General features: G+C 33.3%; 1 protein-coding gene across 40 annotated transcripts in view; it reads right to left on the bottom strand.

The window, feature by feature from the left end:
• Positions 1 to 18,760, bottom strand: part of KCNMA1 (potassium calcium-activated channel subfamily M alpha 1) — a 403,732-nt gene that overhangs the window by 98,794 nt on the left and 286,178 nt on the right. For 23 of the 40 annotated variants that reach the window (XM_072340339.1, XM_072340340.1, XM_072340330.1 and 20 more), the window contains 4 exons: positions 17,102 to 17,257; positions 9,876 to 9,985; positions 7,383 to 7,451; positions 3,579 to 3,590 (listed from right to left, as the gene is read on the bottom strand). In XM_072340339.1, coding sequence (XP_072196440.1) covers positions 3,579 to 3,590; positions 7,383 to 7,451; positions 9,876 to 9,985; positions 17,102 to 17,257 — 347 coding nt within the window. The remainder of the gene's footprint in view (positions 1 to 3,578; positions 3,591 to 7,382; positions 7,452 to 9,875; positions 9,986 to 17,101; positions 17,258 to 18,760) is intronic. The other 17 variants (XM_072340332.1, XM_072340352.1, XM_072340363.1 and 14 more) reach the window with 1 other exon arrangement.

The following is an 18,760-nucleotide window of genomic DNA, read 5'->3' as shown; positions in this document are numbered from 1 at the left end:
GGTTTTACTTGCAAAACAAAACATTTATTTAATGTATTTTTCAAATGCAATCTCCCAGGTTTTAAAATGAAACAAGAATGACATAAAATAAAGCAAAACAATCAATCGATCAAACAAAACACAAAACTAAAACAAAATATTATTTGTTCATATGAAACAAGTCACTGAAGTCAGAAATACTTTGGAAAATGCAGATTCCTCGGACAAAGTTTTGTCACTTGAGTCAATGTATCAAGTCAAAGCTTCCTGGCTGTTCCAGGGACAGCTAAACAGGCTGCCAGTGAAGCAGATTAAAAATTCCCTACTTGGAAAAGAGAACTGCTAACATATAAAGCCATGAGCCCAGGTAAAACCAGAAGGGGATCGTTTTGCTAATGACTTTCTAAAGTCTATCTGCCAAAACATTCCATCATCTCCTTAAATTTACCTGCAGTTAAGTTTCTAGCCCTTTCTCTCCCCTTGTCCTTATTTTTATAGTCATTTTGATGATAATTTAGCTGTTAGAAATCTACAAAAGCTCATCTCTTTTGTTTCCAGTAAGCTGTTCCTTCTAAAATATGCAAATATTTACAATACAGTTAGGTTTGACTTAAGTACTTCTTAAGTACCAGTAAAGTACTGCTCTGTCAGAGTAACACTTCTTTTATCCCCCTATTTCATTCTTTCCCTTAATGATGAAGGCATTACAGCTTTTCAGTGAAAACAGATGAACAGATTTCTTTACATAGACTAAAGTTATGCTCTCTTAAGCACTCACAGTAATGCAAACAGTAAGCAAAATGTTTTGAATTGAATTAAAAGCCTTAATCGTTGGGGGATGGGGGTGGGGGACGGGACGGAAGGGGAAGAAAGAGCAAAGAAAAATGAAACAGGCTTTAAAGCCTACCAAGAAGAATGCATCCATCACTTATACAGAGAAGCATATATCTGTTTAAGCAGTTCATGAAAATGTGCACAGATATATATTTCCCTAGTTGTGGAGATAAGTACATGACAAAGTAATATTTCATTTTTATATACTGTCAACTATTGTCAAGGCTGGGAATTTCCCTTGTCAGCAACTTCTGTTATTTACCATTCATTTTGTTCTTACTTTCAGGATAAAAATTTAGACAGTATGGAGAACGGGGTTCACCTCATCTGTTTTAGAATAGAAGATGCTTTCAAGAGCTCAAGTCTGAAGAATTAGAAGGGATTAATTAGGTCTATACTGATAAAGATAGGTGAGATGAATGCCAGTATCAGGGATCAACTGAACAACTCATCCCTTCATTGAGGAAACCTGTCTGATTGAGTGGCATTTCCTTATTTTAGATCTGCAGGTACCACTGTAAATACAATTTTTATCTTAAAATAAATAAATAAATAATAATAATAAAATCAATTGTTGAATTAAATGAATAAAAAAATGGCAAAATTTTGACTAAACAAATGACAAAAGCTGTAAAAACTTATTTTTAAACCTTGTGGTAGATGTACTGTACCATTCCCCATGTGACTAAAATAGTAACAATATCACATATTAATCAGAAATATAAATAATGACTCTATTAATAATGAGTAACTAAAACAATACTATTTGATATTACTGTCTAAAGCTATCACACTATTAAGTAAAGACAGCTATTTTTTCTTGTTCCATAACACGCCCAGATGAAATACATCATTATTAGTCTAATAGCCTTTTAAATTGTGCCATGTCATTCACACAACTACGGACTTAAAATTACAAAATTAGTTTTAGATGATGTGTATTTTCTGGGAATGACTAAGTGGAGTGTGAGGGTAGGTGCACAAATCCCATAATGGGAGTTGCGTGCATACCAGCTTCACACTGCATGTAACTCGTGAGTATTGCTTCTTTCTTCTGGGCTCTATCATTGACATTAATTCAGATCCATATTGTTCTACACAGAAAAATCCAGTAAGACACTAAAAAGAATACAAGGCAAAAGACACAGCACATTACATGCTACAGTATATTAAGCCTTAATTACTACAAGCATACAAAAAAAGGTTGCTCCCAGGAGTTAAGTCCTTCACAACAATGTCTATTATATCATGAATGTAAGGTGTTTTTACTAGGCGTAATCCAAACTAGTTCAATGGTGCTGGTGAGTTCAGTGCACTTTAAGTAACTTAATTATTCCTTCTGGTTCTAGAAGTGATTGATTACCAGTACAAGGAAGCACCACAATACAGTTTATTCTGGGAGCAAGCAACTTTACAACACTTCTTCATATTGTTCATCATGCCAGCGTTCACATGCCTTAACCACAAGATAATATATACTTAAAAGCAAGAAGCGAAGTAGAGGTGCAACAACTGCAGATCCTTGAAGATGCTAAGTGTTGCAGTAACTTCTCTGCAGTTGGATCATATCAATAATGCCAAACTGACAGGAAGCCACCTCTCTTTTCACACATCTACTTAGAAACCACAGGAGAATAAGACTAAAAATTAAACATAACACACAGCACACGCAACAAAACAGACATGGAAATTAAAGTTCAGGGAATATGATGAAGAAGGAAATTAAAATATCAGTAAAATGAGAATGGGTCTCTGAAAAGCAACACCAACAGAATGCTATAAGCAATTAGGAAAACAAATGGGAGTGACAGAAAAAAGACGAGGAGAGGAAAAGGAGGAGAGGAAATGACAAGATAAAGAAGAGCATGCCTTCTTGATTCCATTCAAACCAATAGTAGCAGGATAGAATGGTGACTAGAGAAGGGCTCTCAGCATGGTGTAGCAAAAGAAAATGATACACATGCCACCCCAATGGGAAAAAAAAATCCACTGAGAAAAAGATTGAGTAATATCTTCATAAATAATCTTAATAAATGTCATTAAAATGAATGTGACATACAGCACCAACTATCCATGGTACTTTCACTGGAACAGTACACTAAATTTAATGAGTACTGTATTACAGTTAACTGTGCTCAAAGCAGGATCAGCAATGCAAAGAATAAGGCATTAGGTTGTTGTTAATGAAAGGTGAGACTACAAGAGAAAATGAACCACTGTACTCTCAGACTTGTTTTGAAGGAAGACTAGGGGAAAAAGGACATCAATGAACATATGAATATGGAGACGATATGTCAGCATAAGGGCTGGTAAAGACGAAAACTACATTGTCATGATACAGTACAAATGAAAAAAAAAAGACAACGTGAGGTGTTAATAGTAAAGTCTATTTTTCAAATGTAACAGTCTAATACACCAATGATTCCTTAAGGGGATAAAAATAAAAGCCTGAAACATATACTATTGTATTTTAAATTTCCTGCAAAGAAGTTAGTGCATGAGTCACAAGAACCAACAGAGAGACAAAATGCTATCCTGTCTCCTTTTTTAGTTTGGGGCCTAATATATAAATATACACACATATAGATATATATATATACACACATAGACAAATGAATATATATATGTATATATATGTGTGCATATACAGAGAAAGATAGACAAAGATGTTATCTTCCTGTGTTCTTGGCAAGGAATTAGTCCTGAAGTTAGAAGGAGTGGAGGTAGGATTGAGGTTGGAAGGAAAGGTAACGAAGAGGGCATACCGCTTTCGGCTTCTGCAAACGACAAGAAAAAAATTGCAAATCAAACACTTTGATAGGAAATCAACTGACATCAAAGCAAAAGCAAAAAAACCCTTTATATAAAAGTCTCAAAGGCTCAAAGGTTTTTCTGCTGAGAATGAGGACAAATATATGGACAGACAAAGAGAAAATTTAACAAAAGGAGTAAACAGAGGGTGCAAAAGGGAAGAATTCAGGCTAGGCTTTCCTTCTTGCTTATGTGAAAAAAAAAATACAAGTAAAAAGGAATTAAAAAAATATCTCTAAAAGGGATTTCAGATGTGGAGTTTGAACATCTGCATTTAAAACTGATATTTTTTGCTATCCATTGATTAAGCTCTGCTAGGACACTCAGACTGATGTTCTCCATATTCCTTCAGCATTTTTTCTACAGGTGAAATAAAACCTTCCAGTAAATGAACTAAGAACATTTTTTAAAGTATTTGGCTTAGACCAGGTACATAAACAATTTACTAACAAAATGCTTTTTGCTTGTTAACAATGATTACAATAACTGTAGAGACAAAGGAATGGTTGTTATACAAGTTATGGAGAAATGGCTAAATCACACTGTGATCTGGATCAACTAAAGTGCAGACCTTAGTAGCTGGACAGAAACCCACTAAAGTAAGTCAAATTTGTATGCTGAGAGGTTTCTGTGATAACTGAACAGTAATTCAAATATTTATTATATAAATGTAGATGTAAATAAATTTAAGTATAATTAATTTTTGAACTACCCTGATGAGAAACAATCGCATAAATAAAAATTAGGCCATATTTAAGCTATTTGACTCTGTATTTATCATATCTAAGAATAATTACCTATATCAGGAATGGCAAAACTCATTTTACTTCAGAGCACTCTCACATTCTTCTTTTAAGCAATCTTTTTTAAATAATAACTTGTTTACAATTAACAATCTAATACTTCTTTATGTAGGTTCAATAGGAATTGTGGGGGAAAAAAAAATAAGCAGGAAGCTCAGATAGTGCTTGGATAGATTTCTGATGATTTCAAATGACTATTGATGAAAGCAGATGAAACTAATCAGATTAATCAGTTTAATATAATATATGTATTATATATATGTTATGCCTTAAAACTAGTAACAAAAATCAAAGTGGTGTAAGATCTTCTCATTGAGTTGGCAGAAAGAATTATTTGAAACTTCCCTTACACCTACTTCAGCTGTAGCAGAAAAAAATAGCTTTTACTACAAAGGTGCCACCCTGGTACTACAGCAATCCTTATTTATAGTAATCATTGTTGTAAAGCATTTACATTTCTTAGTATTTTTGAAAAATATGAATCCAAACTATAATCATAAAATAAGCCATTACATATATCTTGTTGATAACCCTCTTGATAGAATGAATATAATCATAATTAATTTTCTCTTCACATTTATGGATTATCAATAGAGAAGTGAAGATGTGAAGTAAGGTAAAGTATGTCCAAAGACAATATCAACAAAAATAATTGGTGAATAATAAATTTATCATGTTCAAAGACCATTTGCACTTGTAAACCATGTTATACTACTTTTTATCTTAATTCTTCATCATTTAAGATGGTGCAAGGAAATGTAAATAAACACAAGAAGTGAGAAAAAGGTCTGTTCTATTACCTTTCTGATTAGATTAAGAGGCTCCAGTTCATAAAGCCAGAAATAAGTACTCAACACATGTGTTGGAGAACACAGGAACAGTAAAATTATCCTGCAGGTAGCAATCCAATTCACCAAAGAGGGACTATAAAATTATCACTCCTTACTAAATTCAGAAGTTACTACTGTGGATTATGGTAAATATATATATATATATATATATATAGATATACATATCTCTCTCTCTTTCTATATATATACATATATATATATTTTAAATTGATGGAAGTATTAAGTTTTCCTGCTTTCCTTCTGTTATATATACGTTTGTAAAATCCAACTGTTAACACCTCTCCATTAGTTTTGCTTACTGCAATTTATTTTCTACAAAACTAATTCACTGTAAACTTTTACCTCTATGGACTTAAGTAACACGTTGGATCACACTGCGTTATTGTTTGTGGGATCCTCTTCATCAGCTTGTGATTAAGAACTCAAACCAATTCTTATTGAAGTTAGTTCAAAGACTGATATAGAAGCCATGAATTATCTGTTATTATTAAAAAGTTTGTCACAGTAGCACATAACTAAATGACAAGCAAAGTAATGACAACCTAAAGTTGTTTAACAGTTGCCAGAGAGAGTCAAAGGAAACTAAGTATTTTCTAAATATGGTAATAATAATAATATGCTAAACTGTACCAGTGCTGTTACTAATGCTTCTTTTTTTTTTTTTTTTTTTTTTTCCCCCTTTCTCCTTATTTGCTACAAAATTTATGTTAAACTTTTAGGGAAAATAATATTTAATCATCTTTGTTACATTAGCAAATGCAGAATTTAGCAACTGAATGGAAAGTTTTTATTTTAAGATGAGCCCAGGTGAGCTGGAAACATTAAAAAAAAAAATCTGTTATTGCAGATAACAAAAAAAAAAAAAAAAAAAAAAAAAAAGTTTAATTAACATAATGGGGACAAAAGTAAAATCCGGTATCACGAACACCACTCCACGTATCACTTACCCCATAGGAAGGAATCAAGCAAAATCAAGTATAGGCCATGGAAATACTATCGTTAATAGTTGCAATATTTAATTTTTTTTTATCAAGCATCCCACATAGGTTTTATTGGCATTTATACAGGAATATACTTTCAAAACCTCAGGAATCATGGCACGAGCTCAAACAATAGAATTTGTTTGAATTCAAACAACTGCCCTCAAAGATTTAGAGAATCAGTGGCAAAAAAAAAAAAAATAAAAATATGAGGTTGTAGTATATATAGCTCCAGATTCACTGCAAATCTTACAAACATCACTTTTGACAGAGAATACAAAATTCAGATCAAAGTCAGAATTACCAGATTTTTGTTATGTGCCCCTCTGCATGTTGCAGAGTACATTTATGATTTTTGTTACACAAAAAGGAATGTTGTATAAATGCACTGAGTGACAAACTGATTGAAACTTGACTGCAGTATATACAAATTCTTAAGAATCTTTGTACAGAAAGAAGAAACAGATTCTGTCCATGAATTTATATTCATTTATAATTAGGGAATTTCTTTTCAGATTAAAAAATGGGGGTCAATGACTTGGTAATTTCACAACTACATGTAATTTTGATTTACCTGATGGTATTCATATATACATCCTTTGTTGGAACTGATACCATATAAATGTTTATTCTCCACTTCCATATATCATATATGCTATGAAGATTGGCTTTTCCAAACTGATTTATATGAAATTGTTTTGTAAATGTTTATTTTCAGAAATAAACTTTACCATAATGACTTGTGATACCACACCTTCTTTCCACTTTTCTACTTTCAGTAAATCTTTGGACTGTCACTTAAAGTTGACACAGTAGAAACAAAAACCATTGTGTAAGGTATGTTTTTGTTTAAATAAAAATGAACTGCACTTCTGAAAGTGGACACATAACACTGTACCCCTACCTTATACTAAGTATTGTAACTTAAATTGATTTGGGTGAGGAAAAACAGAGCAGAAATAAAATCCTTTTAGCGCTACATAAAATGGGGTAATGCGATGGCATGATAATTACACTCTGAAACTTATCAAACTTATAAGGACATTCATGTTTATTCTCAACAGTACGCAAGCAAAATTCTTGACAGAGCATTCCTACTTCAAAATTTGTAGTCATGGACATACCTGCTTTCTCTTTTTTCCGACTTGTATTCTATGGCTATCATTAAGAGCTTTAGTTTCGCAAACACCAGTCTGCAGGAAGACAAGAGGCCAAGAATCAGAGCTTCTTCACAATTGACAATGTGTAAATAGACACGGCTGAGAATTTGCACTCAGTCAGATGACTACCCAGTCTTCAGAAACATATATATAGATCATATACTAAGGTCTCTCTATTTTGAAGATATTAAATGCTTTTTCATAAATTCTCTAAACTGACAACTTGAGAACACATCCTAAGCAGCAGTACTGCATTATTAAGTTTACTTAAGATATAATAACAAATGTCATAATTCGAAACATAATATTGCATTTGACTATAGCAGTGGATGTCTTGAGGAAACTTTTCAAATCTTTGCTAAAATTTAGCAAAAATTCATTGCAGTGCACAAAATATGTATACATACTGGCCAAAAACAAGAGTACATTAACAGTCAGCATTTATCAATTTCTATTACAGAAAAACAGCATAACGGGAAGCTATTTCTGACCAGCACATGCAAAAATACATGCTGGCACATTAATACAGTTCATTTCTTTGTTTGTTTGTTTTGTTGTTGGTGGTGGTGTTTTTTTTCAGTTGTTAGTAGCACTTTACTAAAACAAGTATGATATTCTTTATAAACATTGAGAATGGAGTTAGTATAGCAACATTTGTTTGAAGCTGTCAAGTACTGTGATAGCAATCAAAGAAACCCACAATGTTTTTTATAAATAATCAGAAACCAGTGATTTTACAGTTTCATCATTTAAGTATATGCAAATATCAAGCTACTTGCTTCCTGTTCTATTAAATTGGTCAAGCATTCTTCCAGGGTGCATCTTTCAATTATAATGTAATTATAATGGAAACATAAACTTCTGTAACTTAAGATTACACAAGATAAAGAACTATGGGGAGTTTAAAGGCCGCTGTGCTGACCTATGGATACTTTTTTACTGAAGAAGCCTTTTCATACTTGTGACTAGGGAGCTGACATACCATTAGGGAGCACAATAAAATAATCTCTGTTTTCATATGATGGCTCTTGCTGTCTCACAGGTGTGCCTAAGAAGACTATTTAGCATCTATAAGACTATTATATGTTGGCTGTGTTAGGGGCAGAGGAGATAGCTGGCCTCTTTCAGGAATGAGACAGAGGAAAGTTTCTGAGAGTGCTTGAAGGAAATTGTAAAATATAAGGAGATTTCCCTCGCAGATTCAGATGAAATCTGATTTTACTCAGTCAGAAGATGAGAAAGCTTTATTTAAAATAATGTCAGGATAGTCTTACTTGACTATTAGTGGAGCTGAGCTCAAGTTTTTGGGGTCTAGAATCTGACGTGTCTGCAACACTGAATACAATTTACAGTTAGGGGAGGGGGGAAAAGCAACAACAGCTATAGACTGATCCAATATCACTGCTTCAGAGAGGTGAAAAACTGTAGTGGGCATATGATGTGTGGATTAAGTCCTAACAGTCTAGAAGTACTTTTAATTTTCCTTGCCCTCTGAGATGAATTGAATAAAACAATTTAAATATAGAAGCAAGAACTTAACACTGACTCTTACTCTGTGATAGACCGAGACTAAGTTTGGCATCAGACTAGAAAGTGCTACTTCTTTGAATACTCACACAGAAGAAATAATCTGTTTTGGAGCTGAGAGAGAATGCAGACAAATGTTGAGTCTTGTCTAAATCTTAGCAGTTTGACTCAAAAGTGAAATCTATTTCTGTGACCATGCACTGTTATAAAAATATACCTCATGGAAATATGGGCCATAGCTACAAACATTGCAACAAGATGTTGGACAAATGCAAAACTAATATATATATTATTTTACCTTTTAATAAAATAGAAGAGAAAGTATGACTGCTATAAACTGTCCTATACTTGTGACAATGGTATGTATCGGAACAACATACAGATGTGTCTTCCAAAGAAAAAATGTAAGACAAATGTAAGTATTTTCAGCCTCAAAACTTAAAGCTACAGTACGGCTTAGACCATGGTTACATACTGCATGCTTGATTGAAACCAGTGCTACAAAGCTCTGGACACCACACTGCTTATATGACTGCACTAAATCTGTCTCAGCTAATGAGTGGTTTTCTTGGAATGGGACATAAGCCAAGACAGTGATGCTGACAAACACTAAGAATGGCATTCATTAAAAGAAACAATAGGACACTCATACAAGTAAATATTTTAAATGGATTGCTGATTAATTTGTCCAATACTGAAAACATTTATGGTTTCATTTATAATCACTTAATACCAAATCTCTTCAGAAAGTGGCATTATAACATCTGGAATACTTCCATGCTGTGATTGCTTTAATGTTTATTTTATTTGAGTTCTTCTCATGTAGCAACATTAGGACTATAGAAAAGTGAGAAGGTCTCCTGCAGAAATCATTGTTTTCACTTGAAAGCATGTAAACGATTATGCTTAATAATATGTATTTCTACTTACTCACAAACTGCAGGGAACGACAAACCCACAAAGGCACTAGACAGATATTCTGTATACATTTCATTTGCAACTCCTTCCAAATAGTATTTCTGCCACGTATCCTCCTCAATCTAAACAAACAAACAAACAAAAAAAGATTTAGAGATAAAAAATATAAAAACTTCAGTTAAAATTATGAACAACTTTTTAAGCATATATAAATATTTAAATAAAAAAGTTAGTACACCACTCAAGTATTATGATGATATTGCCAAGAAAAAGAAGAGGATAGTCAATCAAACAACCTATGTAAAAATGAATCACTCAATTAATGGTAGGAACATTTAGCATGACATGAAATAAGGCAGTGGAGAGCTTGAGGAAAAACATCTCTTGATTTTTTGTTTCTGAAAATTCTCTAGTGAAATGATTGTATTATATCATTACTTTTTCTCTCTAAAAAGCTTTCATTTGCTTTCACCTTGTTCAAAAGTTGGCTAGCAGACACAAACACACACATTAAAAAAAACATCATTAAAAATACTGAAAATTTGTTTTCTGCATCTCTAGCTAGCAGGAAACTGTGAGAAGTAGACATATTGAAATGGTTTCAACAGTCACAAGTATTTTAGAACAGTAACTGAAGAAAAGATTTACTGCTAAATTCAGACATCTTTCATTATCGAAGGAAAACAAGTCAGATGTGTCCAACAAATTTGCTTAACAAAATTCAGATTATAACTTTCATAATAATTTGGTGTGGCATAATATTTGTGAGTTTTCTCTTTTTCCACTATTAAAAATATACTGTAACAGCTGTTTTAAACATGACTTGTGTAGTATTTTATGTATGCTTTGTCCTACACACTTAAATTTTGTATTCACCAATCTTTTCTTCTTGCTAAGTCATTTAAAAAAAACAAATAAATAAAATTTAAAAATCACTTTTTCAAAGGATTGCTTAAAAGAAGAAGAATAGCAAACTTTTTAAGAAATCAGTGAAACGTTAAATACAATGAATTTATTTCTAAATTTTATATATATATATATATATTTGTATATATATATATATTCTGATAATAGACTTTCAGGTAAGAAGTTCAGTTCTGGAGAAGTAAAAATAGAACAGCAAAATTGAACTGCAGTATGGAGAGGATTCAAATTATCTCCTCCCTGACGTGTGGGCTGCAAACAATCAAGAGAAATTTCTTCCATATAAATTGTTTCACCATTCGGAGACCATGTGGGATGCTAAAAAAGATTTGCATTGTGTTACTCTCCACCACACACTGAGAAGTCATATCACATTTTTTATAACTCATTTATTTATGTGAAACTTGCAAATGTTGCTGATCAGCAGCTCTTTATATACAGAAAACAGATAAAGTGCAGACTGGGTAAAAATGGAATAACAATAGCAATATGTCTGTTACTTATGCTCTGTTTCATGACTTTTTCTTACACTGACACCACCTAGCATTAGAAAAAATGTGCAAGGAGAAGAAAGCATAAAGATAACATAAAGAAAATAAGAGCAAGGCTGTTTTCCACTCGGTTCCTCATTTCTAATTTGTTCCCCAGCTTTCTTTTCTTTAAGACACCTATTTCAATTTGGAGGAAGAAGCTGCAGGTCAGAAATATAGTAAGCAGTTCATTCTTAGCAAAGAATCAAAAAAGGGACTGGAAAATAACAAAACTCATTTACATTGCAGTGATCAAGATTCATAGATACTGGTTAGAATTACATTCACCTTCATGTATTTATTACAGTGTTAAAGATGCTTTCTTTTAGGATACTGTGAAATAGTAATAAATGAGTTTTAAGAATTGCTGATATAGGGGATGCTATAAAATATTACCAGTGGAAAAAATAAAATATTTCTATTTTACCTCAGACCCACAGCATTTTGCTTATAACTTCAAAGAAAGAGATGGTCACCTGTCTGGTACTTTCTGAAAGGTAGTACCTGCTGGTCTGCTAGAAATAAAACAATGAATAATAACATCCAGGGTAGAATATTTCATTTCTATTTCTTTGATTCATTATGTCATCCTGAATTTTAACAGACAAAATGTTCCACAGGAGAAGATAATCTGTTTCTCTATAGTCCATATCAGTAAGGTACTGATCTGAAACATTTACTGTGAAAAAAATATTTCAGGAGTTAATGTATTCTTAAATTATTTTGGCCCTTCTGATATTTTGCATTAACCTCAGAAACTGAACCCCTAAACAAACCTCAAATAACAACCTATACAAAATGTACATTTATTTATGTATAATGTACATAGTGTACATTATACTTCCTGAAGTATGCTTCAGATTTTTCTCAAAGGCAATAAACGGTTCTTATTAAAATTAATTTCACTTATCCTTACAGATCAGTAAGGAGAAAAAAATATTTTTTATTTAATCAGGTACATATCCCTACTGTTTCTTGTTGATTCAGTTATGCAATACATCTGCTTTGGTTTCGGCATGTCATGCTTACATGCTTTGTGTGCCTATAACTCAAGCTTCCAGAGTTCACCAAATCTAATGTAATGTTCTTCAGCCTAGTCTTTTTATCAAAAGTACAGGAAAAAAAAAAAAAAAAAAAAAAAGTTTAGTGGGATTTTGAAGTTAAAGTTAACACTCTAAAACTGAAGTTAAATAATGCTACGCTTTCTTCTACATACATATAACACAAGGAATCCTGCCACCCATTAGACTCAGGCTTAAGGGTCTCCTGAAGTTTAATTTTATAATCCTCTACTCCACAGCATTGTTTGTGGTGGATTTTTTTGTTTGTTTGTTTGTTTTCCCAGCTACATCTGTGTAAGGAAAGGGCAAGTAAGAATGAATTATTCTTGACTGGTAGATGAAAAGAACTTGTGAAATCAAACCTTTCCCCATCTTCACGCATAATGCCTTTCAGTCCATGCAAGTTGCTTGTGTGAGCATTTGGTTTTACTGTACCTTTAGGTAAAGATATAAAAATCCGGCAGATATGTAAAAGGCTAAAACCAGTTCCTACTTTCTTTGCAAAGTGCTAAGTTTCTGACATTTACAGTCTTATAATCGGATTTCCTTAAATTATCAACTGTCTCTTTACTCAACTCCATTGAGTCCGTAACTCAAAACTAACAAGTTTTCTTCAGTATAAGAATTATTCAACCTCAACCAACTACTCCTACAGTTCTTTCTGCGTGCAAGAACATTTTCCAAAATTGCTATGAAAAGACTATGTTTTATAAAACGTCATATAACTAATTAAGATTGGCTTTAGTTTCAAATGAGAGACCTATGTGCTTTGTCATTACGCACGCTAATGTAAAGAATTGTAGTAGGTCAAAGAAAAGACAGTATTCTTGAATACTATGAGATGCAATTCTTTAGATATCTTGGGAATCTCTTGGATGCCTGCAGTTGGATTAGATTCAAAAGTATAGCAGTTATACTGTTAAAAAATAATGCTCAAATTTAGAAAACAGAACAGTACTTCTATCTAATCACAATTTAAAAGGGCAGATTGGTTTTAATCTCTTTAAACAGCTCACTGAAAAACACAGTCTGTGGTAGACTTCAGTCCAGGAAAATTTATTACTTTTTCCCCAAGGATTGACGTTATTTGTAATCAGCACACAGTTCTCAGCCACAGCAGTTTTTAATTGCTATATTAAATGATTAAAAAGATTCTATTCAGGCAGACCTTTTAAAGAATAAATGTTTTTGAAAACAGGCTACATTACTATTCGGCATAAAGCCTGTAAGGTGTAGTTGGCAAAGTAAGAAAAATGTTAATTACCAAGTACTCTGTTTATTATGTAGCCCCCTATTGCTGCCTAGGTGGCCAAAAATAAATAGAAAGCCTTTTAACATATTCCATCAGTATACCAACATATTTATGGCACCCGGCTGCCATATATCTGTGCAGCTTCATTAGATCCATCTCTCAGACTAGACTAGAAAGTAGTGGGAGAATTACATATAAGCGGGTGAGAGCACAGTTGAAAAGAGCCCACATTCCTGCTCTTGAAAAAGCTTGAAGAAGAACTGAAACTGCTCTAGACCATTTTTCTGATCTCAAGTGATGCTTACACAGAAACTCATTTTACAAACCCGTGTTACACTCAAGCACCACATTCCACATTTTAAAAAGTCACAACTTCTTTATCCATACAACAATGATAGCACCTCTGCTATGAATAGATTATTGAAATACAGTTCACAGGTGTAAATTTCATTTGTTTTTCCCTCAACATGATTTGCTAGACAATCTCCTTTCTTTTAAATGTTTACAGAACCATTTTGTTAAAACTATATCATACATTCCTTTTGAGCTGATTTTCTTTTTATTCAGGTTGGTGCCAAAAAAGAGCACAAAAGATTCCATGTGAGATTATGTCTTTAAAACCAAAAGGAAAAAATTAGACACAAACATAATATTTTGAGGTTTCTTAGTTTACTTTAGCTTTAATACTGGGCAGACTGTTTACACAAACCATTTTGCTGTAAAGTAACACATAATGAGTTAAACGTGTACAGTGTCACCATCAATCATGTTCCTTTGTGTTTGACTGCCCAAACATTTACGGCACATTAAATGACTTTCCGAACACAGTATGAAGAAGGAGGAACCAACAAACATTTCAAAGTTTTGGTTGTTGTTTTTTTTTTTGTTTTGTTTTTTTGGTTTGGTTTTTTTTTTTCCTTTTTATATTCGTTCTTTAATAGAGATATTTTAGTAAATTTTCCTGGCAATCTCCTAGCTTGTATTAGACTTAACTGATGTTTGCCCAAGAAATTCAAGAGCGTCTAACAATATTTAAATTCAGTGCTCCAAACGCAAAGGAGCAGAAGCCCTCTTAAGGAATGCACATCATTCTTTTCAAAGGAGTCCTACTTAACAATTCTAATCCATGTAGCTTCTCTTCTGCAATGCACTTTTGATTCACAAAAGTCACATAGTAATAGCTATAACTTTCAAATAGTTTTGACAGCAAGATAGCTTGCACAAAGAGCATCCTTTCAGTTAAGTAATAAACCTTCTTCTATCACCAGTTGATTTGGATTGTCATGGAAAGCCATATGTAGTCAGTTGTTGGACATTCATTCTGCTTCAGATTTTAACACTCAAATTTTCTCAGAAATGATGATATCCATTTTAGTTGCCTGAACAATTCATTCTTAGTTAAGTAGTAGACATACTTATAACCAATAATAGCACAATCTACGCAGCATTTTACAGCATTTTTTTCTGCTTCATGTAAAGTAACCTAATTTAAAGTAAAACTGTATTCTACTCTAACTCCATATATTGATGGAAACAAGAGCATGTCAGCAAAACTGACATTTATTTCTTCTTCTAAAACAAACATTTTGCTATTTTTCTATTTGTTCTACAAATAGAGAAATATTCAGAATCAATAAAATGAAGAATAATCCCATTTGGATCCCAGTAGAGAGGATAGTGTCTACCTTAGTGAAGGGGTAAAGTGTCTTGAAACGCTGAGCTTTCAGCTCAGAAGTGTTTTCACTGAGATAGTCAGATTTGTCAATGTACTGAAATAATTACAAGAATATCTTGAAAAATAATAGAAAGTTGAAGATTGATAGGATAATGACATAAGTGGTCAGAATGTCAGAGACTCTCTGGAAACTACATGTACATCTGCATTTTTTTACTTGTAATTATACAAACACAGACCACAAGCGTGTATGCTTCTTGAACAGTTCTCTCAGAATCAGACACTTTGACAGAACATCTCTTTGTTTTCCCACTGCATGTTTAATGCAAGTTATTTTAAGGTTGAAATTAAGACCAGGGCTTCTGAAGCTACATGTACGTTTGACTTCATGAGAAAACTAACCACTTCTGATTTTCAAAGAAAGATGAGCAGAAGTTTCAGGCCTATTGACATCAAGCACAAGAACATAGATAACTGCCTGAATAATCTGGATATTTTAGTGCAACTATTAAAAATTCTGCAGACTCCTGAGAGTGTTGAATCACCACATCAGCTAAGATGAGGGAGATCAAAATGGCCTGCAGCAACAATGAAGTTCACAAAAAAAGTAGAATTTTCTTCTGGGACATAATTAGAAAGGATTCATATGAAAGAGACCGCATGAATCTTAGGTAGTTCCCAGATTTATTGAAATAAACCAGCTTTTGTTACCTGAACATGAGTAGAGATGTAAGAAGCTTAACTACAGACATAGAAGAGAGAGGATTTATTTCTCTTACAAAAAACAGACAACTGTTTCAACTAAATATAGTAATATGGAATGCTACTGACATATAAGAATCTGTGGGCTATGTTTTAGGGTAAGATTTCAAAGGACATCTTAATAAAAAGTTTCAGAATTTTCTTAGTAGACTCTGTGCTGTATCCCTACATATCCTATACAGGATTCCTGGCTGCTCAACTGATAATATTAGGCTTTGTGGGTTTTTTGGTTGCTTGCTTGTGTGTTTTTCAGGGCAGGTTCTTGTGGGGATCTTTTTTTCTAACTTACACAAAGAACTTGAAGTGAACTATGCTCTACCTTGTAACTCCACTGTTGCGTGTCCTATTATGAACACTCAAGAGATTGGAAATCATGCATCTTTGATGTTGGAATCAGTGTCCAAGAATGAGGAAGGAAGCATGTGGAAACAAGCACTGACTGCTATAATCAGAACCTTTGTCCAGAGAACTAGTATGACTGCCTCAGTAGCATAGGAATAACAGGGTTAAAATTTTGCCATTTGAGCCTGAAAAGTTATTTGGCTGAGGAGAAACAAATACGCAAATGATGTTGAAGGAAGTTTAGGCTTCAGTTCTAACATATGTTCTATATTTATTGTCACAGTCAGAGGTCTAATAACAACTTGATATAAAAGACCAAAATGATTTGTCCTTTCTTCCGGATGCTTTTTTATCGTATGGGACATATATAAATCATATTTTTGTTTTTAGCAGCAGGGGCTTTCATCACAGATAAACACATGGTTTGTTTAAAACAACACAAAAGACCAGAAATATCCTCCAAGAAGTTAATGATGTTTTGAAAAATCTTTTAATGATTTTGATAGAACCTGACTGATTTGCCAATTTGCAGAATAAATCTTTTGTAGGTAAGCTGCTTTATTTTTGTTTGTTTGTTTTACAAAAGCAATTAATGTGTTCCTATAACTTTTACATTTGAGCCATGTTCTCTACTCAGCTCTCTGACAAAATGAACTGCAGACTTAACATATTCAAATAAGACAAGAAATTACCTTTATGAATGATCTCATGGAAAAGAGGTTGGCTAACATTGTTGAAAGGCCTGGTGCCAGGCAACTCTGAGCTATGAAACCCAGTTTGAGCTCAGCAAGACAGATTGCATCATCCCCTTCTTTCCAGTTCCAGCTTGGAATATTTAATAGATGAGCCTATAAAACAAACAAACAAATAAAAACCCATAAGGTGAAGAAGCAGAAATATTTCTGCAAATACAATACAGAATTGGAGGAGATAGAAGTGAATGGTTTTGTTAATAGCCAGAAATTTTCTGAGTAGGAAAGTTTATTTCAAAAATCTTAAAATTTAACTTTATGCTAGGAAGCGTACCTATGTTTTATGCATATTTTCACTATAGAAAACTTTCACATTTCTCAAGTCTTATCCTATAAACCTGTGAAACCGTCAGGCTCATACTTACATCTGAGTGAGCCTTAATTTTCACCTTAGTGTTGCTTATTTTCTACTTTCTATTCGGCAATTACAGGTCTACATTGTCATTTAATACAAAATAACAATAAAAGGCCAATAAGAGAATAATCCCACTTGTTTTCATAGCTATCCACAAATGACTTCACTTGAGTTGCCTAGAAGCCACCAATTTAATATTGGGTAGCTTTAGTGCAGGCATGTGCAATCCACAGCCCACAGGCCAAACACAGCCTGGCACATCTTGCACTGCAGCCCATCTCCTGCCTCACGCCATCACGGCTGTGGCTCTGCCCCTGGTGTGCAACTGTCACTCAGCATCAACCAAATTTCATGATGCTATTAACTCCACTGGGCTGAAACCAAGGCACAGGGTGCAGCATGGAGTTAAATTAAGGCAAATAAGTTTAAGTATTTTTATACAGTGTCTAAGCATAGTCTTGTGAGCAGAGAAAAATGTGTAGCCATGCTTTCCGTTGTGATACAGTAATTTGAGAATGGGTTTCAAGATTGCCAAAAAACTCACAATTTTTTTGCTTATTTCCAACTCTATTTTCAGTTGACATAAATATATAACTTGCAAATTTTCAAATGGAACATATGGAGTTGCAATCAAATCAAAACATGATCAGAGTTTTATATGCCCCCTCATACAAGAGACAAACATCCCTCCCTTCACAGTCACACATTATTCATGTCATCGCTTTTTGCCAGAACATACATTTGTGGCCAATTGTTGTGAAGGATGAAGTACAGAAAGAGTAAAATTTAATAAAAAATCTCTGATGCATACCTTGAGAGCTCACTAAGAATTGCAACCACTGCTATCAAACCAGACTTTTACAAAAGCAAGGTCATATATCCCACAAGTTTTACGTTTGTTGTTCTCTTTTATGTTTTAATTGAAAATAGAATAGAATAAAATTAAAGAAAGTTTTGTTACTTACATGCATTGACTATATTATATAGCTTATGCAGGATGCTCTGAAAGTAATGCCTACTATTTTATGATGTTGATTCATGACGTCAGAGGCAGAGGAACAGCAGTAGAGGTTGAACCCTATAGACAATATTCCAATACATGTTCTTACCATGAGATAGATGACAGCACAGGGGAAATTTGACTGAATGGTGTCTGTCATGGGACTTTATATGAAGCAAAATTGTATCACTCAGTTCATCCATGTGGGAAAAACATCATCCACTGACATTCATCAATAGTTACT

Source organism: Excalfactoria chinensis, chromosome 6 (genome assembly GCF_039878825.1).
Source record: "Excalfactoria chinensis isolate bCotChi1 chromosome 6, bCotChi1.hap2, whole genome shotgun sequence".
In the NCBI taxonomy this organism is placed as follows: domain Eukaryota; kingdom Metazoa; phylum Chordata; class Aves; order Galliformes; family Phasianidae; genus Excalfactoria; species Excalfactoria chinensis.
This window is presented reverse-complemented; position numbering and strand designations above follow the sequence as displayed.